The sequence below is a fragment of the Aythya ferina genome (assembly GCF_964211825.1).
Source record: "Aythya ferina genome assembly, chromosome: 20".
Lineage (NCBI taxonomy): Eukaryota > Metazoa > Chordata > Aves > Anseriformes > Anatidae > Aythya > Aythya ferina.
In genome coordinates, this window is record NC_140318.1 from 3992899 (window position 1) to 4019292 (window position 26394).

Consider the following 26394-nt stretch of genomic DNA (forward strand, 5'->3'; position numbering starts at 1 on the left):
TTTTTTTGTTTCTCTTCTAAAGGAAAATAAAGGCAGCCAGCTCCAGCAAAGTACATGCACAGTACCCACAGCACCTGGCAGAAGATTTCTTTGGAGCCCCATCCATCCACTGTTGACCACCCCTTGCACATTAAAATAGAATTCTAAATATCCTTATCCAGCCTTACAGAAATGTATCTGGTTTTCAGATTATTCAGTGAAGGGAAACAGTACTGTATTTTGTACCTCTGTCTGTTCCTGCATGCACATACAAGTGCATTATTTGCTAGGGTCACACAAGACTTAATTTCAGTTTATAAACAATTAGGATCAAAACCATCTGCCAAACCTTCCAGTTAAACCAAAGCACTCACTATGGGCACCACAAGGCACAATTCTGTGTTAGAGGGAATATTTTCCCCGAGCTTCCAGTTCCTGTGTCCTCCTCCTGAGGTAGGAAAGTTTTAAAATAAAACAAAAAATAGACAACAAGCAAAGAATACCTGCCTTACCCAAGTGCACCAACAACTCCAACCAGAACGATGCTTTTTTTTTTCCCCCTCGAATAACCAAATTAAAAAAAAATAACAACCCCCCCCCCAACCTTTTTAACGTTCAGTGCCAGCTTCTGGAAAGGTAAAACTTTGATAAAATTGTGTCTCAAAGTGACCTGCTGGGAACTGGCTGCGTAGGACAGCCACCCAAAGGTACCAGCCAGAGCCACATCAATACTCCAAACACCTGCAAATTCTGGTATGAGAAACAGAACCAAAAGCCAAGCGCCGTGAGTAAGGATGCCATCATTCTTGTGAATACAGCAGCTAGCCACAAACACTGCGCTGGAGCAGGCTGTTTCCGCTTCTCCGCTGAAAATTTTACAGCTAGATCTGACTACAACATCCATTCCCAGGCAAGGTGAATGCTGAGGAGTAGGAGAGCAGCTTAGGGGAGTTTCAGGCTATAAAACTGATGTCTGGCTGAAACAATAAGTCACAGCTAAATTCCCTTTCTCCACTGGAAATGTTTGTGGCAAGACAGAACGGTCACTGGAGAGCAATGGATATAATGCCTCGACAAATCAGGGAGGCCCCGGCAAAGAGGCAGAGCCTTTTTTATTGGGAAAGAAAAGGAACAAAACCATTTTTCTTCTTCCCTGGAAGATCAAAAGGGTCCAGTGAACTAGACTTCTGGAATTAAATGTTTATTTAAATATGTGGATGACTTTCCTTTCATTGTTACAAGGTCAATATTCGCTTTCAAATGGAAGCACTTTATTTAAGTTGAATTCTGTCTCCAGAAATGAATGGGCAACACCAGAACCTTTTACATTGGCAATGAAATCACAATACTGAGATGCCACCGAAATCTAGAGATCAGTGCTCAAACACACATACACACACATACACAAATAAAAAAAGTGCTCGACATCATCATGTTAAAATAGAATTTGGCTTTTTTTTTTTTTTTTTTGTTTTGTTTTTTTTTTTTAGGTCTTTTGACACTTCAGGCAGGAAAAAAACAAACAAACAATATGCATCAAACTAAATGAACCTCTGAAAAATACTCAGCATTAAACACAACTTTCCGTATCAGTAAATATGTTTCTTCTCTATTTACAGATGTTAAGAAAGGGCATTAGAGACTTTTGCTGAGGACAACGCGATTTTGTAGGCTGTACAGTCCACAGTTCTGGGCAGGATTAGTAAATTCAAGCAGAGTTTTTATAAGCCAGTCACATATTTAGTCCTTCAGATTCTGTAAAGATAAACTCAACAAAAATGACCCATTCTTTACCCTGAATAAAGGCAGCAGAATAAAGATGTGTAGGCTACAATATGTGACTGTCACTAGTTTTTCTTGTATTTAGTTTTAAGATCCAGGCATTTGGGAACTACTTGCCAAGTTTATAAAAACTCTGTAAACTCTGGCCTTTTCATTAAAACGGTCAAAGAAAACCAGGCAGCTAAAGCTAATGCTCCTTCTAAAGCGCTATTTAGCGACACAGACATTGCAATTGTTCAAATGTTCCACAGAGGCTGACAATAATATACTGTCCACCTAGATTAAATATATAAAAGCAAACTTTTATCTAATTTGTACATAGATGGCACAACAATAGGTGAAAACGAATTCTCCTAGCTGCTGATTCAACAGTGCATTGGACATGAGAATAAAAATACTGCAGCTAAAATATTTTAAAGATATTCTTGCACGCCTGTTAACTGCTTAACCATTTGGATCCCCTGACGGCCGTAACGTTGGCTGTGCAGTGCAACAACGCCTTCGCACCGCTGTCACGGATCCCTGGCCGAAGCCACGGGTGCCGAGGCTCTCAGAGGCTCGTGGATCTAAGCAGTTCAGGGACCACGGTAGCAGCAATAAGGATGGCAATTCCCTTGGGGATGACCCTTCCGACTCCGGTAACACTGTAGCTGAGGTGTCAGTGCTGGTTGTGCCTGCCCAAAGGTGCAGGCTCCTGAGCCCCTTTAATTAGCTTAAAAAAAACGTATAACCTTTTGCTGGTTGATGCTCGCAGGTATTAAGCACCATAATACGACAGCTACAGTCCTAATTGTAGGGCTGAGGGACGTTGTGCTACTGGAAACAAAAATCGGGATCTTGAATGGAGAGAAAGGGACAAAAGTCATGGAGACAACATGAAACTAATTCAAAAGTTACTTCATCCTGAGTGGGGATGACCAAAGCAGTCCCCAGCGTGGAGAGCACATGATTCCTGGACACGTTTCCGTATGCTGACCCCGCACAGAAGCGCAGCAGGCAGCAAAACGCCACGCACACACGTTTGTCTGCAAACTAAACCTGAGAGGCTGCATTTTAGGGTTGCTAGCCAGAGCGGCTTCCATAGCAATTTCCTCCAATTCTGGGGATTTTACAAGAGATGCTGAGGTTCCCTAAGAGCAAGTAGATTTCCCCCAGTGATGGGCTGATTTATGAATAAATTAGGCCCTCAGGAGCTATTGGGAACAACTGACTCTTACAGGGCTTAACCACGTACAAGATGAATATCCTAGCAACAGTAAAGATGCAGGGGAAACCAACACTTTTAAAGTACAGAGGTTTAGAAAGCAATTGACCCCTTTTTTAGGCAGTTTAGGTCCAGATCATGTGGTATTTGGAGATATTAAAGCTTCCTCTCCACTGCATGACATGATACAGTACAGCATCGCTTATGCTACTTCTGCTTCAAATAAAACCACGTGGAAACAGGGTGGCTGAGGAGTAAGTCACAATTCCTGTCTGGCTTCTGGGTCGAGGTCCAGTCCACGACAAGGTGGGAGAACGAAATAGAGTGCAGTTTCTTTTTTTCTTCTCTTTTATTTTTCTAAAAAAATTCTGTTACTCAAACATTAACTGATGAGAACGCACAAAGAGGTCATGCAAAAGGAGAAGGCAAGTCTGAAATGCTGAAAAACAAACCAACAAAAGAAAACTGCAACGAGATTAACGACGAGCCACAAAATAACGTGGCCCTCAGGAAGGTGGGCGCAGGCAAGGCAACAGGGCGAGCATGCAGACCGAAACAAGAGCAAAATGAGGTCTTTGTGACAAGCAAAATGGGGCTTCAAACCAAAACGCCAGTGTCTGTGTTTGTGTGTGTGTGTCTGTGTGTGTGTGTGAGGAAGAGGAGGGAGAAAGGAAGGGGGAGTAAAGAGGAGGGAGCTGAGAGAACAAGCAGGAAAGCAAGTGTACATACGTGAGCTTGAAGGCTTTCAGGAAACAGCAAGGTCTTAGGGATTTAATACTTGGAATGAGCATCAGCCTAGATTTAAAAAAAAATAAAGGCTGAAAAGTATTAGTGACCTTTTGGGGAAAGCAGAGTATTGAATAATGCACGTGGATAAAGTTTAATATCCGCAAATTCAGAGTCCAGTCCAGCTGCCGTAACACTGTTCCCGGAGTGGCTTTCTGTGTGTATTACACCTCCTTTCCAAGCTACCTGATGAAACTACCCGCAGGATTAGCGCTAAAGGCACCACGTGAAATGCTGATGGACCAGTGCGTACATTCAGATGGACTGAGGGACAAGGGAGGAGAGAAGACAGACCAGTACATGCGTGGGACTCCCTGGTTACCCTTTGCAAAGGGCAGCCAGCGGTCCTGTGACCGGTATCGGGAGCAACTGGGTGGGGGAAGTGTTGGTTATTTTTTATGGAAGGGCAGTGCCAAGCTGGCAGAAGAGTAAGGAAGGCTGATAAGTTAATCTGAGCCACAAGTAGCATGCCATGAAAAAGAGCAAGCATCTGAATGGTACTGGGATGGAATTTAGGTCTGAGTTTTTCAAGTGGGAACTCCAGACAAGACTGGGAGTCTGGCTTTCCGTGGGTGTATTTTAACTGCCTGCAGGGTAAACAGACCATTTTGTTTCTCCTTCTGTGACAAGCTCGCCCCGAGGTTCTTGCACCAGCACAAACACCTTTAGGAATCTAAAACATAAGAAAGACAAAAAGAAAGAGACTGGATTAGAAAGAGACTGGGGAAAAAGGAATCCCTTAAGAGTTGCACTGCCTGCAGGAGATTAAAGGAAATCCAAGCACCTACCAGATTACAAAGAGTTAAGACAAGCTCCTGAACTCAGGCATACATCACCAGCAGTCATCATTCACCCTCAGCCCTTCCCTCCAGGAAGCATCACTGGATCACTGCTCCCCCCTGGGAGGAGGATGTAAAACCCTGGAGCAGGACCCTGCCAGCACTTTCTCAGTGCAACAGTAGAGAAAACAAACAGCTTTCTCCTTTTTGATCTGCTCAGAGTGCTGTAGCTGATCAGGTGATAGCTCCAAAGACCATGACTGATACTGAAGAACAACATGAAGCTAAAACACAAAGAATTTCGCAGATGAGACCAGACTAGCTATCCTTTACACAACAGGCTGTGAAGATCCTTCACTTCTAAGGGAAGCCTGGTAAGAAGCAGGTAAGTGACAGTGCTCTTAGCTTCTAAACTCACGCTTTGTCACATCCCTGTAGCCACAGACCGCTGGCTGAGGGTAAGTTTTCTCTGTGGTCAAATAAAGCTACAATCCAGGAGTTTGATTTGGCTGAAGAGGCTGCTGTATCAAAGGGGATGGATATAAGATGAGTCCAAACTTCCCTGACACTTGGGAGCAGGTTGGAACCTTCAGATCTCCTTTGCACCCACTTCCATAACAATAACAAAAGAAAAGATTCCAAAACAATAGCACAAAAAATGTTTTCACAGATTCACAACAAAATATTATTCCTGAAAAAGAACTGCATTTATACTTTGTGTATCTCTGTGTGGGAAGCAAGTGAAAAGCAGCTCTGGACCATTTCTTTGCCATTAATAAAGTTAAACTTAAATGAATAGCCATTAATAAACTCACAGGAATGAGAAAATATAATGTTTATTAGAAGAAGACACCACGGTACATCAAGCTATAAAGAGATTCCTGACAGATGATGATTCTTCAAAAAATAGGAATAGAAATGGAACAACCACACTGGCCAGATGTAACAAACTTTAACACAAAACAAAAGTTTCTATGCAATTCCAACCAGATGCAGGCAGCTGAGTAACCAAAAAGGCTTATCAATGTAAGGACTGAATAGTTACCAAAACAACAGCTAGGTTAAGCAGAACAACAACCTATAAAACCATTTATATTTATATATTTATATAAAAGGATAAAACCAATTCAAATTCAAGTAACTTTAGTTTTTTAAGTTATGTTATATACAATTTTTTTTTTATACTGGGAGAACTAAGGACAAGTATTTAACAAAAGGATTTAAAAAAAAAGACACGGTCCAGTTTATAATTAATTACCATTTCCTAAATAATTTGGCAAGCATTAAATAATCAGATATATCCTAGATAAAAAGTGCATCAGCATGGTTAACTTTCACCTATTTATTTATATAAGTCAAGGCTCTGCCTAATGGTTAGAGCAAGCAAACAGCAGAGCCACAATGCTGTCTGTAAGGGATTTATTTATATAACTGGGGGGTGGGGAGGTAAACAGGAACAGACCCACAGTGGCAAAGGAACTGAAATGCTAATCAGCTCAGGGCTCCAAAGCTGTTTTTCCTTGTTGTTGTTCTCCCCCCAGGAAGTTTAATTTCACACATCAGTCTGCTCACTGCGCATCAACCCAAGCAGCCAGTCCTTCTGGTGGGAGCACACAGCATTTTTGCTCGGTGCAATGCAGAGTTTACAGAACACCAGTTACTTCGTGCAAGTTTCTCGTGTGTATCACATTTTATTTCACAACATCCCTCAGTGAAAGGGAGCTTTGTTCCCAAGCAGATTGAGGTACCACATTTAATAACACGGAATGGTCAGTCTTGGGCAAAAAGGTCCAACTAGTTCCAGTATTTGTCTGTTGTCAGCACCAGACACCTGACAGGTAAAAGCCCTGCAAGAAGCGACACCAACGTGCGCAGAGGAATTGTGTTCCTTGTCCCCTAGCAGTTAGAGGTTGGCACAAATCCCAAAATGTGAGCTTACAGCCAAGAGATCCAGTTCTGAGTCTGCACGGTTTTAGCATTTATAATAATTTCCTGCATGCATCACAAGGAGAATGAACCGTGTTGGCTCTCCTTTATGTTAGGAAGGACAACAATGCTGTTTACAACTGAATTGGTACAATCAGGCCAGTACTTTTATTGGCAGTGATGCACATTTAAATTTCAAGGAGAACTTATACATGCATCAGCCCAGGGAACGGTACCTAACGGAGTCTTTCAGTGATGGAGATATGACTTGTGCATTCATCTCTTCTAAAAGAAAACCTTCTGAAATAGATCTCTTAAAACAATCGTAGCAGCAAACCAGTAGGATAAAAGGTGAACAGGCCTATGCAAACCTACTCAGAGATTTTCTGAAGTGATTTGTACACATCTGAAAAAAAAAAAAAAAAGGCAAAACAAGATAGACATTACTGTTCTTTTTGCAATAGGGTTTGCTACCAGCTTCTGACTGGAGGTATTGTAAACTTTACAGGCAGCCCTCATGCAAGTATTTGCAGAAACACACAGCCCTAGGCTGGCTTGCATGACGACTATGGTCAGAAGGGTGGCTGCAGCACACGACTTACCTGTCCCATCCATCTCAGGTGCTGTAGCACTACAGCCCTGACAACACAGCTTTCAGCTAACTGGAAAACCACACCAGTTGCCAAGTGGCTTTTCACAGTGCATTTAACAACCCCATTCTCAGGAACCTGCAGCTCATGACAGGCAAAGCCTCATCATGCAGGCAGGCCTGCAATGCTATCGATTCTGCTGGCTGCAAGAGTCATGAACATGCTCAGTTGGTGGAAATGCTCTTAGCACTTCACACAACTACATTTAGAGGTACCAGCTGCTCGAGCATCTTTTCAAAAGCAGGAAAGAATTACCAAAGGTTATAAATGCCTTAGCACTTAGTGACATTTTCAGGAAAGCTGTAGCTCCCATTTTAAGTATGCAAGGACTGAGTAAGTCACTTCTACCGATGTATTAATATCAAATGAGAATATTCAACTTGCAATAAAGTTTGACTTTTAAACACAGCAGCATCTCCCACAAATCTTTATACTGCTACTGTGACATTTTTGGGGAATTTAAATTTTTCAGCAGAGATTTGAGAAAAAAGATGTAAATATCATAGTTAATTTACATCAGATATTCACACATCCACTTGATTTTGTTCTTAAAGTCCAGCAAAATTAATGGAAAAACTTAAGGGGTCAGGAAAGCCCCCACTGCTGCTGCAGAAGTAACTGCAACTGTAGCAGCACTCACCTACCTACCCCCAAGCACAGACTGCCTGTTTAGGACCATTCAGTTTCATGTTGTAATTTGCATTATACCATTAACAGACTAACATTATCTTCTGGCTGGTATTGTAATGCTCCTGCAATATTCTTTTTTCAGGAGAGTAAGTTAAAGAAAACTTTCACTGCTCCAGTTAACAGGACTGTGCCAGAATTTGTCATCCTACCCAGAGAGATGCTTTGTTTCATTTCCTATCCAACCCACTGCTCTGCTCATAAGGAGGTGATTTGCTGTACCTGCCCTCTGATGTGAACCACACCTTGTGGAGAGTCATGCTTGCTCCTTGGGACAGATTTAAATGCCATACTAGCTTAGCTGTTTCAGGCAGCCTACTCTGCTGAAAGCAAATTTCTCCAGCAAAATAATAATGTGGCTTTCAGCTACTGCCATACATAGAGCAGTCAATCTCCAAAGGAGAAAACATGGAATTGTAAGAAGGGGTCTCTCATTCTGTGCTGTCTTGTTCTGAACATGAAGGAAAACGTACGATCCACAGCCGTCTTTCAAAGGTTAACAAAAGCAGACAGAGAGGCGCTAAGCTTTCTGCGCTCTTTTGCATCTCAACTGACTCTGTATTTGCCAACACAAACAAAACTACTTTATGATGGCAAAATACAAGACCCCTGACATTCATCTGCAGCAGACAAGGCACTGCACTGTTTAATACTGAATCCAGGAACAGCAAACTAATCAAGTTATAGTGCTTGTTTACAGAGAGAGCTCTACTCTCTCCCAACTGTCTGCAAACCCCTGTAAGAATGGTTCAACTTTCTTTTAAATTGGATGAGGCACCTTGCTTCACACCCAGAACTTCAAGGGCTAGGACACACAATAACCTGAAGGGTTAATTGACTAAAAAAATAACTGTTTTGGAACAAATGTCCTGTTTTGGAACAGGATTAAAATAATTTGTGTATTATATTACCAGGCGTTTACATGTTAGCATGTGTTCTAGCCAGTATTTCCCTGTCTGCTCTGCTTGCTTACACAAAACATCTATTTGTGAGGAGTCAAAAGCAAAAAAGGAAGCAGAAGATAGCCCAGTCTAAACTCAGCATGCCTCCATTGATTGCGTGTGAGCAAAAGATGAAGCCATTTCTTATGGGTCATCTGAAATAACCGTATTTCATCTGAAATAGCAAATACATCCAAAAGGCCATTTTCTGAAATGTATCAAGATGGAAAAGAATAGAGGATCTTCCTTAATGTCAATGATTTAAGGATGACACAGTGCCGTGTAGACACCTGGCAAGATCTCTCCTTGCTCTTCCAAGGAGGCTAACTAAATGATGAACAGCTTTCAATTCAAAAGGTCCACAGAACTCATTAAGCTCTGAAAAGCTACAAGACTGAGATACAAAACAGCAGCTAAATATTTCCTATGTAACGGTTCACTGAACCAGTTTGGAACAATTGACTTGTGAATACCTCTGAGATGCCCCCTGGATATCTAAGGAAAGCCAATAATCATTCCAAACGGCTGTTTCCTGCACTAAGTTGGGTGTGCAATGGCAGTGACAGTTGAATAAGCACCTACTAGGAAAGGCTGCATTTTCCCTCTACCACACTATCCTCCTCTGATCAATAAAAAGCATGTTTTGCGTACAGCACACGGTATTAGTCCACGTACAAAATAATGCACTTTGTGGCATTGTACAGACTTTTAAAAGGCTCTCTCTGCAACGCAGAGCAGTTGCAGGGTTGGGTATCTCTGTGAAAGCAAATAAAGTAATAATAATAACGGTATTAAATATAAGTCATAGCACCTTTGGCATTTTTGTCCAAATAGACTTCAACATACGACGTGGGGACGTAGCCCTCCTCATCTTCATTCCTTCGGATTCGCGTCCACCCGTCACCTTTGTCTTCTTCTATTACATAGAGCATTTCTCCTTCTGCTACAGAAATTGTTCCTTCATTCTGACCTGAAAGACACAATAACATGGATTTTAGGCTACCCTGTGCAATGGGGATCACAGATGGAGTGGGGGATGCTTATGGCATGTAGGGGCAGGGTGCTGACACCTTTTTGTGTCACTGCAGCATGAACAAGAATATATGATTCTGGAGCCAAGAGAGCACGCTCAAAGAACCAGAGAAATGTGATCCTAACATCAGGGTTGCCATAGGAAATGCTATTGCCACCAACAGAGAGAAAGCACCCATGAGCCTCACAAAATTTCGTGTAGCTAATGTCCAGCTTTTACAACTGCTCTATTGGAAAGCAGTAATCACAGGCCAGAGCGTTTATTTACCACAGGCAGCCTAAAATTACAGGGCAATGTACGTACCACTAAGAACTGACTTCGAATGAGTATCATAATCCTAAATAATGCTACCTTTACACAAATTTCTCCTCGCAGCAGAACTCCCAAACACGTAACATAACAGATTTTTCCACCAGCGGTTTGTACAGTGCTCCTGTGATAATATGATTAGAGCTTATCTCCCAGCAAGCAATCCCAGTCAAAAAATTCTCGTAGAGACCTTCAGTAAGTATGGGATAAAGCACACTGAGGGAAGGAAATGCCTTAAATAGATAATGTTTTATTCCCTATTTCTCCCTGGCACTATAAGGATGCACAGTTCTAGATAATTTTTTTCCTTGCTGAGGCCCTGCAAAATGCAAAGGAAATCATTGTCCTGATGCCTCTGCAAAACAGAATCACACCAAAGCCTCACTCAGCCTTTCTTTGCCTACTTAAGTGCTGAAGGGGTTAAACGGATGTTTCCCACTTGTCATAGGAACCAAACAAAACAGTAAGCAAAACAAGAGTAAATGCTGAGTAATACCTTCAAACGTATAGAGCGCTTTACATGTTCCTATGGTTGGTAGTGGTTCTTCATCATCAAATTCATCATCAAAATCCGTTGCAGGTACTTTCATCTCAGTCTCCTGACTTTGCTCTTCTGTGTAACTGCCATCTGGGCTGCTCAAGAGAGGAAAATACAGAGCAACTATAGCAACCAGCCTCGGGAGCAAAGAGGACGGCTTGTTTACCAGATGCTTAAGGCAAGGTGAGCAACTCGAGCTGGAGCCACTCAGCAATTCCAAAGCATGCTCAGGACAGGCTGCTACCACTAGCAGCTGTCACAACACAATGGGTAAGACTAGTCATTTTTCTCTTCAAAAGCTGTAAAATATGTCCACCTCACTTGCCTTCACAGCACTGAGCACTGGGGCTATTATAAATTTCATCATACTTAGAAAAGCAGCTGTTCAAGTTGGAATCTTCTATATGTTAAAAAGAGTGAGCAAGACTCCCTTCACGGAGTGCCTGCCTTTTGTCTGCTCATCGAATAAACTTCTGAACGCTGCAGAGCAACAGCTTTCCTGTTTAAGAAGCTCAGGAAATCAGGTTTAATGTCATTCCAAACAAGTCAGCTCTGTACAGATACTGTACCTCTCCCGGTCCTGTGCGCAGCTGTTTACTGCTGAGGTGTTCTGGGCTTCATACAACCCGCTCTGCCGTCGGGCTTGTTCAGTCCGCATGGGCAGCCTGCCCTCCACCTCGGCCAGCCAGCCCTGCGAAGGAAAAGCAGCGGTCTCACACATCCCCGGTGCTTAGACTTGCAGGGGGACATATGTTGTTTTTACTTTGCTTTGTTATGTTTGACATTCAGACTACGGAACTAAAACCAGATTGTAAATATTTAAAAGTTTTCTTTTGAGTTGCAGTTGTTGGGTATAAATAGATTCTGTATGTTCAACATTTATTAAAACTCATGGTCTTGCCACAAAACACGCTTACTGAAAACTTGATTCTTTTGTGATGCTGGGTGCTGAAAACATTGAGTTAAGAGGAGCAGTTAATAGCTGTTTGGACATGCTGCTGCTCTCGTCACAATAAAGTACGAAGATATGTGGCAGTTTAAGTAGTCTCAATAACATCAGACACGCAGCAGTCTTAGTGACTGCTGAATGCAAGAGGAGTAATCTGGGGAGAAAAAAAGAGCCAGTGATTTTCAAATGGCTAAGCAAGCAATGGATAGTAAAGCCAACGACTGCAAGAAACATCTAAAATTAACGAGCTTTATATCTTTTTATGTTCATAGCCTAACTTAGAGAGTGAAACCTTTCCTCAGTCCTATAATCCTTCCGGTGTAATTATAATGGGATACACTTATAATTGCTTCTTATATTCTAAATATTTCTCATACTCTTGAGATTTTGCATCTCTAAGAAGCCTTCTGTTAATGGCAGACTGTTCCTTAAAATGTATTTCTTCTGATGGCTTCTGTCTTGCTGTTAAGACTTTAAACAGTACTTCACATTTACGTTCCTCTGATTTTCCACAGACATCTGTAACATGATGCTTCAGATTATTTAATTAAATAAGCATCCGAACCCCTCTGAGCAGTCCAGAGAGTGCTACATTTTCTCTTATTCTCTACTTAGCATAGCTTGTTTTCTGTGGCAAATTAAAGAGCATGCAAGTTGGCTGATAATCACAAGAGATGGTACATATTTATGTTACACAAATAGGCTGAAAGATCTCAATTAACTTAAGTGCTTAAGTAGCACTTCCCCATACATAGGGAGAAAATGCTTCAATACATCTCTATCTAGAAACGCACTGAAGCACCTGCTTAGAATCGAGCATGTGCTGAGCTACTTTCCAGCAAGGCGTATTCACTTAGACGAGCATCACTAATGTACATTTATTCTTGTATCTCTTCCCATACCTCAAATTTCTGAACTTCTAATCGTAGCTTTTCAATGTTCTGGCCGAGTTCTGCTAATCTGTGGTCCACACTTGCTGGATCTCCCATCTGTGGGTTCTTGATATACACATCTTTCATTTTCGTTAAGGCATCTCTGAAAGAGAAGAAAAACAAAGCATATAAATGTTAGTGCACCTGGGGGCAAATCTCTTTCTCTAAACAAGGGAAGGCAAAAGGATAATAGACTGCCTTTTCTTTACTCTGTGGTTCAAGTCTTATCTGTTAAAATGGTAATGGGGAACATCCAGACAGGGACTTTTGTCTTGTATAGAACCAACCATCAAAAAGTGACAGCAAAATCACTCACCAAAAGAATTCACATTGTCAGAGGTGGAAGGAAAAAAAAAAAAAAGCATGAGTGTGTGATACCTTTACCTACAAGGTAATGAGAGGCACTGTCCACAAGCCTAACTCTTCAGTCCTTACATTAAAAGGAGCTTCTTACTCTACAACCAGCAGAGGGTTTTTTTAAATGAGCAAGGCTGGCAGCTGGAACATCACCAGAGAACCGTTTGGCCACACAGATGTACTGCACTGCTACAAGCACACACTGCATTGAGACCAAATGACTTGAGCTCCATGTGGCCCACATGAAGAACCTCAGCAGAGATGTGACTGGACGCTTGGATAATTGCCTTTTGCAAGGCAAAAGAATGAATTTGGTATTGACTTTTAGCCTGACACAGTGTTTTACTTAGTACTATGATTTCCACTTGCCAGCCCAAAGGGTGGGGTGGCAATCTCGAGGGGGTACAACAAACAATTGCATCATTCTCCTCCATCACAGGCTGAAATCCAATTGAGAAGCTAGGACGAAGAGCTGTTCATGGACGTATTAATAACAAAAACGGAGTGATAACCAGGAATTCCTACCTTGCTTGTTGGATTTTGTCCTTTGCAATGCAAATTATTTGTAAGATATTTATTTCACACTGCTTAAAATGAAGCGAAATCCAGATGGTTTGCATGTGTCACAGCATAGCAACAGATGGACCTTAGGCCACATAATGCGACCCCGCATCCTGTTAAGTTATACATTATTTTTACTAGACTGTTTCTGGGGGCTGTGTTTCATATCAACCCAGATGCCAAATGCCTTGGGTTTCAGAGTTGTTAATTTTAGGGCCTACTATGATGAATTTACCAACATGAATGTAGTACATGCATGAGATCCCTTAGGGAAGCCTGCGGAGCTTTCACTGACAGCAATGTGCTGCCTTTGACGTGAGGCAAGCTGAAGCTGAACTTAAGGAAAAAAGTTATCTGCATGATGAACGTTTCAGAGCTGAGAGATGGCTGACTTACGAGCCAATTTCCTGTATTACTGGCACAGCTATTCGGCTTTTCTCTAGGCATTACTTGGGGGGAGAAAGGTTAATGTCAGTCCCACGACTCAAGTTAACACTCTTTATATTTTAGAGTTTCCCACCAAACTCTTGACAATTGCAATCCTGTGCCTGCTTTTGCTTTGTGTGTAGAGAAAATGAGAAAAAGAGTGGGTGGCAAGGAAGCGGGACTGCTCTGTGGTTGAAGCCCTAAGGGACAATATTGCAAACCTATGAGTCATGATGATTTTAATTTTTTAACTCTTGCTTAACTGCTGGTGCTACTTCCTCAATCATATACTATCTTCATTTTAAAATTGCTTCATTCTGCTCTGATTTCATATCAGGTTTTAATATTGGGTTACCTCAGAATCAATACAGAGCAGAAAGGAAAGTACATACAGAAACAAACATTAACTTATCACAGAGGGAAAAATGCTATAGAAGTAATATAACCATGTGCAGTCTTCCTTTCTCTTTTATGATATAAAGTGTAAAAGAGATGGTCTGGGTTACCAAACCAACGTAAATAGGATCTTCAAAGCAAAACAGCAGAAAACGTAGGCATATCTTCGCAAATGCGAAGCAGTATTTTGTGATGGACTAACACCAGTGAGGCTTAGTCTTAAAATCATTCAGAGAAGAAAAAAATTGTCTCCTACGAACAGAGCATGCTGAATCTTTAATGCAACTGCAGGAGCCAGAATACCAGCAATCACTGGAAGCAACAAATACAAGCTGCCAGAATCAATAAAAAGTGTGTAACTAAAATGGTCTTGTTCTCAACCACAATGATAAACAAAGCCTTGTAGAGAAAACATCCACAAAAGCACAGGACTCATCTTTTCTGCTTCCAGGAAATGTATGCTACAGACCAGAGTAGCAGACCAATCAATCTGCACTTCTGACGATGTTATCATGCTCATAAAACCTCTTTTGTTGGGATCTACCCGTGCCCACCTTTGCCCATCATATGTTTATAGCTGACCTGCTAAGTGCTGAGAGGTCTGATTGTGCTCCTGATTGAGAATGTACTTACACCCTGTACTTACCTAAAATAAACAAACAAAACAGAAACCACACCGCCATCACCCACCCCCAGTACCAGATCACATCAGCCAAAAACTGTGTACAAAATTGTGTATCTAACACTGATCTTTGTCTAGATCGTGACTAAACTGCTACTACTCTGCTGCAAAGAGCCAAGACAGAATCTCCACAAAGAAGGAAAAATTGTTTGCAGTTATCGCATATCTAATTCCCATTTTTCGCAATATGTAACCTCTGTGCCTTTTCTTGGAACAGCACCTTAGAAAACCCTAGAACCTTGCTCTTACTTTGCAGTTGTTTCAGGTCTGCTGTATAAGACCACCTATTTCATTTTTCACTGGGGGGCGTTGGCTTACCTTTGATCCATTTCCTTCTGAATGTCTTTGTTTAGTTCATCGACTTTCTGCTGAAGCTTCTTTCTTCTTTGCTCAGGTGGGAGATTGCTGAAGTCTTCTGGCCCAGCTCCCTGCAGAGTGGAATGAGGGAAAAAAGAAAAAGTCAGGATCTAAAAGAATCATTTCAGGATTGCATTTTGACAATATCTCACAAAAATCTGTGAAAAAACACAACGAATGGTCTGAAGCATTGTTACTGCTTGTACTAGTACTTATCAGTCCCTAAATGGCTAGGAATCTGAGTGCCTAACTACTAATCCCTGGACCTCGTCCCACTTTCCTACCAAATGGCTATTGGAGATCAGCAACTAAAGAATGCCAGAATTCAATGGCAAAGCTGAAAACCCATTTTTATCCACATTTAATAGCAGATTTTAACAGAGTTCCATTCGAATGGAAAGTTTGCTATCCCTGTCTTTCCCTACTCTTCTACAGACAGCAACCCTTTCGAGCAGTCGCTAGCTTCTACTCCTGTTTCATAGTCATGCTTCTTGTGCCCACTACTAATTGCTGGCTTGCTCTACATAGTCTGAGGGTTGGTCCAACGTGCTTAACTTATGTCAGGACTCTCCTGAACACAGGAAGGTAACAGAAGCACTTAATACGGGGTTATACAATTTAAGAGCACGTTGCACACTCTCTGGAATCCACGTTTCACATCCAAGCCTCAGTATTTCCTTTCTTACTTCTGTTGGCATAGCAATCAGGAATTTTATCAAAGCCACTTCAAATAGATTGAAGCCATAACTCAAGGAAAAAAAAATGGAAGACCACTGTGGTTCCCCTTGTGTGATTCTACTTAAAACTCCCCTTTTCTGCCCTCAGACTGCTATGGCTATTCTTGATCGTCCCAATGTGATATTGCAGGTAGACTTACATAAAATGTGCCCACACTATTTTCAAAGTACCAACAGTTTTTGGCTTCTAAGAAGGCAAGGAGGAAAGTTTGGGTGAGCTATAACAAACACATGTCAATGATAACTAGCTGCATTGTCAAAGAATGAGTTTCTTTCATGTAATCTACAATTTGTAAAGGTTTTTCTTGTCTTGGTTTCTGCTCATTCCACATGCCATTTCTAAGAGGGAATACTGGCATGTGCGAGACAGAAGGGGAAAAACCACAAAGCTGAGTAATGCAATTCAATAGCTCAGGAACTTACTGAAAGCTGGTGAGTGAAGTTACAACATTAGTTTTGCTCAAATGCCAAATGTTTCTCTGAGAGGAAAGTGGTTTAGTGGACACTTGGCCACAAAGCTGCCCATTAGACTCCTTTGGCTCTGCACTGAGTGTGCCCTCTGAGACAGGGCACTCTCTTCTGCGTTCACAAGACATGCTATCTATAAAGAAAGCATGCGGGTGTCAGAGGGATGGAGAACTACAGAGAGGTAATCTCCTCCTCTTCTGCTCTAGTAATTGCAAGAAAGCAGAGCAGAGCCTAACGAAATGTTCAGTACAAGACAGCACATGCAGCTAAATCAAAGCCTGATCTTCTGTGTAACAAACTCTTAAAATTCCATTTTATGATACAATGGGAAAGCAAATTTAAAATAAATGAGGGAAACTAAATAAGTTGGACTCATTCTAAAACTTGCGTCATTTGCAGTCCTTGCAGTTCCGAATTACTGCTCATGGTACAGGAAAGCTGTATTTTAATTAGTTCTTTAATGTTGATAGCATTTTGCTTCATAGTAACCCCCCCCCCCCCATCACATTAACTGTAAAATATATTAAAACAGTCTAATCTGCACACTAAAGCCATGCATATGTTTTTAAGGCAAAGCATCTGGATATAGCTTCATAAATGAGTAGTTAAAAGAAAGGTTTTTAAGATGTTCTACTCAATTCTATCCAGAAGAGACAGAGATGCTTGAAAATATCCCCTGTTATACTAGATTTAGTCAAACCAACTTGGAAAAGCTTTTTTTATTTTTGATTCTTTGCTTCAACCTCACTCAAAAGCTCCAGGCTGGGCTAAATTCCATATCTGTGCTGACAATGCTTCAGACCAAAGCACTAGTGTCGCGTGGGAACGCATGCCTGAGAGCAGGTGAACTCACTGAGACTTGATTCCGTGCTTGGTAACTTCCCACCAGAACAGAAGCTACAGATCCTCTTCTAGCAGAAAAGAGTCAAGGAGCAGTTTTTGCACATGCTGGGCACATTTCATGCTCTCAAGCAAAAGACGCCTGGGCTATCTCTTTAGTAGTAAGCACTGCCTGTGTTTTCTAGAAACGCACATCTTTTTGGTTTGTGTAGTTCTTGGGGAAAGGCCAGGTCAGCCATTTGTTTGGGGAGGCTGTGTTCCTACTCACTAAGGCTTGGCTCAGCTACCCAGCACGCTGACTTTGTGGCCAGGAAAACAACAAATGGAAATTCTTGGTATAAACCCTTTGGGCTAACAGGCCAGCGGATGGCAACAGCCAAAAGAACAAGGTTTGCAAGTAAGCTAGGGATCTCCATCATCCCTCAGGCCTACCACAGGTCTTCAGGGAAGCAATACTGCAGTGAAGCCAAAGCGAGTTGCTGTGGTGCACAGTGCAGCAGCAGGGCTTGAAACCTCCAGAGACATACCAGAGCTACAGCAGGCAGCTCTCAGCGCACAGCCCTTTCCTCAGAATAAGCTGCTACGAACAGAACAGGTCCAAAATGATGCATCCATGAACAAGGTGTGTGCAGGGAGGAGAGGAGTAAGAGGCAGAGTGCACCTAAAGGCACTGACTGGTGAGGAACAAGAAAACTTTGAAGCTAATGCAGTTCAGGAGCTACTGGGGATCCTCGGAAGCTCCCTGAAATTGCAACCAGTCATTTGTGGCTCCAGCATGCTTGCACCAAGTGGGTCAGCAAACCAGTCGCATTCCCCTTGTGACTGGAATCATCAAAGGCAAAAGGAATCTCCACAAGCTATCAGGAACATCAAGGCGTGGAATATCTCAAGCAGTACAGTACCTTGAATGTAAAGCTGAGCACCCAATTTGCTTTCCCCATGAGGCTCACCCGTTCCCTTTCCAACCCAGTAACATTAGCTTACCGTAGTTCAAGCAACCTTCGCAGCTGCATCCGAGATAGAATTTAGGATTTGTACACATAATTTGCAAGTTCAAATCAGACTGAGTTAACCTTGTTGGTTAAGGTTTACAGAACTGTAATTAATATCATTATTAGTTATTCGGAAGGACTACATAGGGCTGTAAAATGTAGGCGGTGATGCAGATTTCCAGTAATACCTGGACACAGAAAGTAAACTTGGCAGCTATGTTACAGTTAAACAAAATGCATGCATTTCTCTCTGAAAAGGGTCCAAATATGGACACCTTTATTTCTTTTAATGTTTTAATTTATACTTATACAGTAGCAGAATTACTTGATACTGTTTTTCTACATTTTCGTAGCCCTGGATTACAAAAATGAAAGCTAAACTAGATATTAGAGTTAATTTTTTTTAGCAACTTATTAGAAAGACTGAGTTCCGATCACCTCTATTAGACTCCAGACCTGTGTATTCAGAGTTATCTGATAAACATCAAAAAAAAAAAAAGCAAACACAAAGAAGAAACAAATTTAACAATTTCAGTGTCATGTCACATGTGGCACAGTGCACATTAACACACACAGAAAATTGTGATTAAAACACAGGACAGGCATGCTGTAAATGTGCTTACCAGCTTGAGAGAAAGCTTCATGTAAAAATTGGAGAGATACAGGGTGGGGGGAAAAAGAGAAAAAACAACAGTGCATCAGTAGAAGAGGAACTTTTTCAGGCTGACGTTACAATACAATGACACATACTCCCCTTGCTGTTGGAACGCAAAATGGGTAACGCTAACAGATCTGTGCAAAAGTTCACAAGAGGGCCCAGCATTACCAGCCAGCTGCCATTTCCTCGCCAGGAGCAGGGATGGAAGTGTTTGTTGTACCTCTGCATGTGTGCTTCAGTACTGCAGGTGAAAATCTGCCCTGGCCTGGCTCATTTACAGCAGCTACCACAGTGATTCTCTCATTAACGCAACAACTTTGAAGTGGAAAAAGCCCTCTGAGCTTGCAAATGTATGCAAGTGGCTTTAGATCAAAAATGTTGAAACGCAGTCACAAGCATCAGCTGCTTTATGCAAGAGAAGGGGATGATCACGCCTGGCCAAAATGCCATGAAGAGGCAAGGTGCTATTGCTCAGCCTCCTGCTGCATGGTGCCATCTCCAGGCACTTCCAGGAGCCAGAGCCTCGCTGTCAGGCCCGTGGCCAAATATCCCTATTTACTGGGGACAGCGCCATCCGGGCAGTCCTTTAAGCCATTTCATGTTCTTGAACAATTCAAACACAGACACTCATCATCTCAAATTTATTTTGGCCACACGGTCAGACAAGGTCAGGACCAAGAACAAGGAAAAAAAAGAATCCCTTCTCTTTATACCAAATCGATTCAATGACAGCCCAGTATGACATTATTCAAGCCCCTTAAATGATTTACATGATCTAATTTTTCAAAGGTTAACACGTTTCCTGGTACAGAGCCAAAACGTTATCTTTTACTTACTCTGGGAAAGAAAAGAGACTGCAAAAAGTGAAGTGTACACGCTTAAAAACCTACACAGCAGCACAGCTCGCCTCTGTCCTACATCACTTACACATCCAGCTCTCAACAGTGCTGCAGGGCCTCAAAGTGACAGGTGGACAAATGTGCTTGGGCAGGCGACCACCAAAATTACCAAAGCCCTCTTCCAGTGTTGCAAGATGTTATGACAGCTGCTATTCGTGACGTTTTCCAAGAGATAGGGAGCCTCTTGGTCACAGCGCCTTTCTGCTCTATGCCAAGGAGCACAAGCTGACTGCTATTCAAGATACAAACCCAGATTTGAAAGGGAAAATCAAACCTGCGTCCAGCCTCCTCTTCCAGTAACCTGCACTGTGACTGTGCTACCAGATCTCTGGGGACAGTCGTGAAATGCTCAATCCATGCAACAAACTGAAGTGCATAAATGTGTGTGCTGTATGCTAAAGACAGCTGAAAAGTGAAAATAGGGAAACACCTCTTGCTCTAGGTGATGAGCATATCGTCAGACTTCTGCATGTTCTTTTCAAGAGTTCTCTGTAATTATTACCACTAATAGCTCCCAGATATGGTGCTCTCAGAATCAGATGCTCCATTTTGTATTTTGTATTTTTTAGCAGGAGCACAGTTCTTTCAGATTGGATTTAAAATAAAGGTGGCTCTACATCTATGGTGTTTTTGACAGCATGCCTAGCAAATACAGGATTTTCAAATAGAATAATTATCACTAGTTAGAATTTATACAGTGATATACACCAACCGTTCAAGGAAAATATATGGTCTTAAATAGTGAAATCCCTTTGAACTGACAATGCAGCAGTTAAACTTCCCTCTGAAGTTCATTCTTCTAGTACGTAAACACTTGACAATCACAGTGCAGTAAAGAAATTTACTCTCTTAGCTAAGAGGCCACTGAAAAACCAAACACAACTAATCCTTTTGAGAGAATAATCACAGAAGAAGAGAAAATGAGCTAAAACGTGTTGCTGAAGAAATTCAGCGGAGGCAGCTTTGGTTTGCGTAATTGCTTTAGCGTTCCTGTGAACTTTAGCATAGACGTGATCAGCACAAACTGAGATCCTCATACATAGAGATACAGACAAGACTTATGGTGCGGAAGAAATATTTACCTATGAAGCGCTCTATCAAAGGCACAAATGTAGGCTACATGCGCTAGTTTCTACACACTACTCACTCTAAAGGCACTACGCTACTGCGAGGAACCATCTGCATCAAGACTAGTCTTTCGCTGTGAATTCAGCAAATTTGAAAGTGATTACAGACACTGTATGCCAAATTCGTACACTGTTAAATATGACAAAAATAGAGAACTTATTAAAAGCATTTCCAAAAAGACCACATCGGGGCTTGTTACAACCAGTACAAATAACAAAGCAGCTCATGGACTGAAAACAGTGAAATGCTGAAATACGTCATAGTCCGTTTTTCATTTTTGAAATGCATTGGTGATTTTACATGACAGCGATTCAACTGCTATAAGCAAATATAAGCAGACAAAATAAATCTGCATTAAACATTCACTAAATAATTACTTTTGCCCACTCAGTTGGGTTTTCAAAGCTAGAAACTTGCTTACAGCTCCTGGAAGAACCGGAGCATTTTTCCCTCCAAACGATCAAATAAATTGCGTTGCTATAAAATACACAAATCTGTTTCAAGATGTCAATTTAAACCACGTCTAGCTTAGTCTTGCAGGGAAAAGATGAAGAGCCTAAGAGCCACAAGCTTCAATAACACATGAGAGCATGAAAGCCAGCAAGTCCATGTGTTATTGGACAGTCACAGACACTAACCTCACTTACAAAAAACAGGGTTGAAATAAAGCACTCCGCTTCCTAGAGGAAATTTTCTTTTTTTAGTGCTCCTGTAGCAATCTGCCCTATACAATGCTTTATCTGGGTATCAGATTTAGAGGTCACAAGTACTGATTCCATGAACTATCATTAGAGAGAGCTCGGGGAAGCTTCAGAAAGCTTTTCAGAGCACTCTACCACCAAGGCAGAGAACGTGTCACTGCACTGCTGTGAATCAGGGGTTGGCTCCTGCTGGTCCAGACTGCACTCATAAAATAATTCAGAATAAACGCATGGAACCCACCTGTAGTTCTTTTTACCCAGAACAACTGAGCTGTAAAAGCAGGTTGGGTAAGCCTACAAGCTTAACCAATTTATTTTTTTTTTAGTTATTTCTTTTACAGCCACGCACACTTTAAGCGGTTCCCACTGTAGTCTGAATTTCACAGGTCCAGCTGCTTTAATTCTGCCAATTTCAGCATTTCCAGGACTAGCAGACAAATCTTCCTGCACACAACACAGTAAGCTGCAACTTGCCTCTCACCAAGGCTGCAGTTTGCCATTTATCTTTGACAAAGCACATTTCCAAAGCACACTCTAGCGGCGTTGTAAGTGGGGTTAGCGACTGTGCAGCGACGGTATGGGCTGATCACACCATACGCGGACTTACAACATATTCCCTAGCCTCAATGGCACACGTGGGTGTCCCTAAAGTCCTCTTCATGAGTTCTTTGTGAAAATACAAAGACTGTGTCTGCTGGTGAGTCAGCAAAAGAAAACACATCCGTTACGGTGGAGACTAGCACAGCACCTGCGTTTACTGCTTCTACAGCAAAAGACAGCTTGGCGCTTAACGAACCTTTAAGTGCAAAGTGGAAGCTTGTTAGATACTAGGTGAGTATTAGTAGGGTTTAGCACTCTCATAACATTTACATCTCATATTTTTTAAAGGCTAGCTTAAAGACGTCAGGTCAGAAAACATCTCTGCTGGAATAAACCACAGCTTTACCGACCCCACCCACCCAACACCCGGCAGAGACACACACACACACTTGCATACAATAACGAGTATTCCTACAGGCGGGGAGCACAGCAGGTGAAAAGGGGTGGTTGGGTTTGTTTGCTGTTTCTGCTCACTCACAGAACAAGCCAAGTAACAGTCACTAAGGCAGCCCAACCACCAAGCACTGGGGGAAGAGTGCGCAGGGCATCACACAGGCAGGACAAGGTGGTAAGGGGAAACGGTAACTGGTGCAATGGAAATCAAACGCCATCGTAATGAAGTCAACAACTTCCACTAAGAAGGAAACCACAAAAATCCCTCCACTGTGCCTTACAGGGCTGCCGGGAGACTGGGGCTTGGGTAGCGACAGCAGGATCTGCATCCCAACTCCCAGCCCCATCTTCTGCTTACTCCCAGCCCAGTCTCTGAGCGAAGAGAGGAAAAGCAAACCAGCACAGTGGCACGCGGCAGCTCGAAGGTGTAAGTTCTACCCCTGGATTTTGTTAGTTCAGAAGTATTGCTCTTTAAATAAAGGTGCTGATGTTACTGCCGGTATAGCAATAAAAGAAAAGAACACAAAATTAACATCAACTAGCAGAGTACCGAGTTTTCTTTGTCCTCAAAATGGAATTAGAAAAAGCAGAGCAAGCATAAATGAAATTATGACTTATGTAAGTGGTTCCTCATTTTTGTACTCTTCTGGCTTTAACTTCCCTAAAGAAACAGTTGATTTTAAGCACTATACTTTTTTTTTTTTTTAAACCATCTTTTTAAAGTGTTATTAAAAACAGCACTGAAAAACTCTGCTTAGAAGACTTTTTTCCCCTCCTCTTCTAGTTCTGATCCATGGCAAATGCTGTAACAATTTTACATTATCCACTACAGTGGGCATTTCTGCTGTTGGGGTTGGAAGAAACTTTAAAGAAAATAGGAAAACATGATTAGAAAACCACAGATGCTGACAAGAGTCAGCACCTTTTTTTTTTTTTTTTGTCCTCCCCCCCTTTTTTTTTTTTTTAAAACAAAGAGGCTAGGGTTTTGTATTGACAGTGACCACTGATACTGGTAGAGGTACCTCTACATTAACCTTGCATCTGTTCTAAATTGCCCAGGCATCTGTTTCCTTCCATGAAAACAAGATTCACTGGATTTTTAGTTTGGAAGCAAAATTAAAACCAGACAGGGCACAGGACATATCATTACTAATTACATAATTCATTTTAACAGTCACCAGTGATTTTTCTGCTTTAGTTTTGTAATTTCTCTTTCCAAATGCAACATAAGATGCTAACCCAGAACTTCTAAAGGAAATTAATAAAACATGCTGCCTCTCCAGACACATTCAGATCTCAAAGACTTCATGGAGGAATTGTATGGGAATCCATTCCCTCCCATTTCAAGGATCAATTACAACACGCAGTTCTGCTGCTTGCATTTATCCTGCTAAGCTTTTGTTATCTACTGGGCCTGCTCACAATAAGTAGTTCCTTTCCATGCACTTCTTCCTTAAACTAGTGCAAAAAAGGAGTTTCCTCTGAAATAAACAAATTGTTACACTGCCTTTTGTAGGAGCTAACAGCTCAGTTTATCCACAAAGCCAGGAAGGACCTGACATGGTCCCAGGACACGTACCTAGGGACATGGTTTAGTGGGTAATATTGGTGGTAGGGGGTGGCCTGACCAGATGATCCTGGAGGGCTTTTCCAGCCTTAATGATGCTATGATTCCATGACCCGCTTCTTGACAATTTGCTTGAATAATCTACGATAATTTTAATTACCTAAATGCTGAAATGCTGTGGCCACCTTTACTGCAAGGTGTCTGGCTAGAGTGGCATTTTGCCTCTGAACACAACCAGCAGTGCAGAGACAATTTTCAAAGCAAATGAAATTCTTCAGTGTCCAAAGCCAAGCACCCATAACGTTGTGCTGTCCTCTCGGTTCCCTGTGTGACCTTTCCAGAAGTTGCTTCACTCCCGTGTATCTGTACGGGTGAAACATTCTGTGCAGAGAGCTTCTCCCCACCTCCTCATCTGATTTCTCTGGTAAGATCACAATCCAGTATTTGCAACATTACTGCTCGTGAGCAAATTCAGATGCTCTTGGATTTGGCAGTAGGACAAGAAGATGGAGAGGAGCTGAGAAAAGGAAATCTTACAAAATGTAACAGTGTAAAAGCAGAATTAACAGTATTATCTAGCTATGCTGAATATAAACGGGCCACATCAGAGCTCTCAGATGAAACAAATGCCAACAACTCATTTTTCATCTCATAAACAACCAGGATTGGGGGGAGAGGATTGTCTTTTTTTTGCCTGGTTAGAATTTTATTTCTGAAGAACATAAAGCACTTTCTTGACCTTTTAGCCTGAAAGCCCAAATCACCAAGGACCTTTGATATGTGAACTTTACAAATTCTCCAGTCAGACAGAGCAAGCTGCCAGGTCTCAGCAGCTCCTCCTGCTCCGTGTTTCTAGACGCACTCAGTGGCCTGAATTTGCCCCTCTAGAAAAAGCTACAAAGACCTGAATGCTGGCCACCAACTTTGTTGGATGAGTCAGGCAGGAAAACCATTTAGATACAAACATCCTGGTAGCAAACAGGGGAAGGAAACAAAACCGGAGACCTTCGCAAAAGGTTCAAATCAAGATTTAGCAAGAGCCGCCTTTTTCACATTTTTAATGAACTTGTCAGCAGAAATTAGAGGGACTCCAGAGAAAGCTAGAGGAAAATATTCTCATCATTTCACTTTTCACACAAACCAGTGTAAAACAAAGCATGCTTAAGACTCGCTTGCACTTCCCAGATAACACATGTTGGCATTTCTTCAGGCTAATATTAAAAGCAACTACTCATAATTGCTTACATGGCCAAATACTCACTAAAGAAGAATTTGTACATTTGAAATATGAGCTGGTGAATTGCCCAGGGACCCGTAAACTAGCATTTCTAACTTGAATTAGAAATATTCCACATTATTTCAAATCATCTGTTTGGTGAACAGCACTACTGGAGGACTAAACTCCCACCTTCAGCAGGGGCTTACTGGCTCAAGCATCTCAGGACCACCAGAAGCCAGCCCACCATGGCAGTGCCATGAAGACAGCCACTGCCAGCACACCCTGCAAGCCTGCTGGTACAGAAGCAGAACTGAAAGACTGTTTTCCCCCCTTAAAATCTACCCAGAAGAGATGCTCTGAGCCAAACTGCAACTGAGGGGAGGGAAGGAGCTACGCTTATAGAACCTGCCCTAGGACAAGTTGGAAACTTCCCGCTTCCCCAGTGACAAGCACCAGAAAAGGGTTAGGGTTTTTTCGTTGGTTTTTTTTTTTTTTTTTTGATTCTAGCCTGAATACATCATTAAACAATTCCTTAGAAAAGAACCAAAAACTGCTTTTTTTTTTTTTTTTTTTAAAGTGTCCTGTCTGTAACCAGATGAGACAGAATACTGTTTACGACAGTGTTTTCAATTCTCTGTGACTAACCACTGAAGTTCCCCACTGAAATCATCTCTACTTTTATACCGCTCCAGCCTTCATCCCTAAATGTCAGTGCAGTCCCTGGAGCAGAATTTGGGCTTTTTAATATAGTTACTTCCTTGCTGTTAAAATGTGTTTTAGACCAGGCTGTAAGATATTGAACTGTTGTGTCTCCTTCCTGTAATTTTTGTAACAATGATTTTAAAACCCTTAACCCAAGAGCCAAAGCAATACTGCACTAGCAAATTCTCAGCACAGTCATGATGTCTGAGTTTGTTG

The 26394-nt window shown here is 41.8% G+C and overlaps 2 protein-coding genes and 1 long non-coding RNA gene across 25 annotated transcripts in view; 2 read left to right on the plus strand and 1 right to left on the minus strand.

The window, feature by feature from the left end:
* USP20 (ubiquitin specific peptidase 20) overlaps positions 1-6303 on the plus strand; it is a 29945-nt gene extending 23642 nt beyond the window's left edge. Inside the window, exon 27 of one of the 2 annotated variants that reach the window (XM_084493962.1) lies at positions 4751-6303. The gene's annotated coding sequence lies outside the window, so the exon portion shown is untranslated. Of the gene's footprint in view, positions 1-22; positions 1726-4750 lie in introns of those variants that run through there. The other variant, XM_084493959.1, reaches the window with a different exon arrangement.
* The window catches only part of FNBP1 (formin binding protein 1), a 96495-nt gene continuing 71329 nt past the window's right edge, over positions 1229-26394 (minus strand). For 5 of the 22 annotated variants that reach the window (XM_084493973.1, XM_084493969.1, XM_084493965.1 and 2 more), the window contains 6 exons: positions 15236-15345; positions 12466-12598; positions 11184-11305; positions 10573-10712; positions 9546-9704; positions 6602-6862 (listed from right to left, as the gene is read on the minus strand). In XM_084493973.1, the coding sequence (XP_084350099.1) occupies positions 6828-6862; positions 9546-9704; positions 10573-10712; positions 11184-11305; positions 12466-12598; positions 15236-15345 (699 nt within the window). In that variant the 3' untranslated portion in view covers positions 6602-6827. Of the gene's footprint in view, positions 4425-6601; positions 6863-7570; positions 9705-10572; positions 10713-11183; positions 11306-12465; positions 12599-15235; positions 15346-18749; positions 18786-18934; positions 18950-22289; positions 22392-26394 lie in introns of those variants that run through there. The other 17 variants (XM_084493967.1, XM_084493975.1, XM_084493970.1 and 14 more) reach the window with 10 other exon arrangements.
* LOC311421733 lies at positions 10653-12131 on the plus strand. Its single transcript, XR_014684984.1, has 2 exons — positions 10653-10797; positions 10948-12131. It is a non-coding gene; the product is annotated as an uncharacterized lncRNA (long non-coding RNA).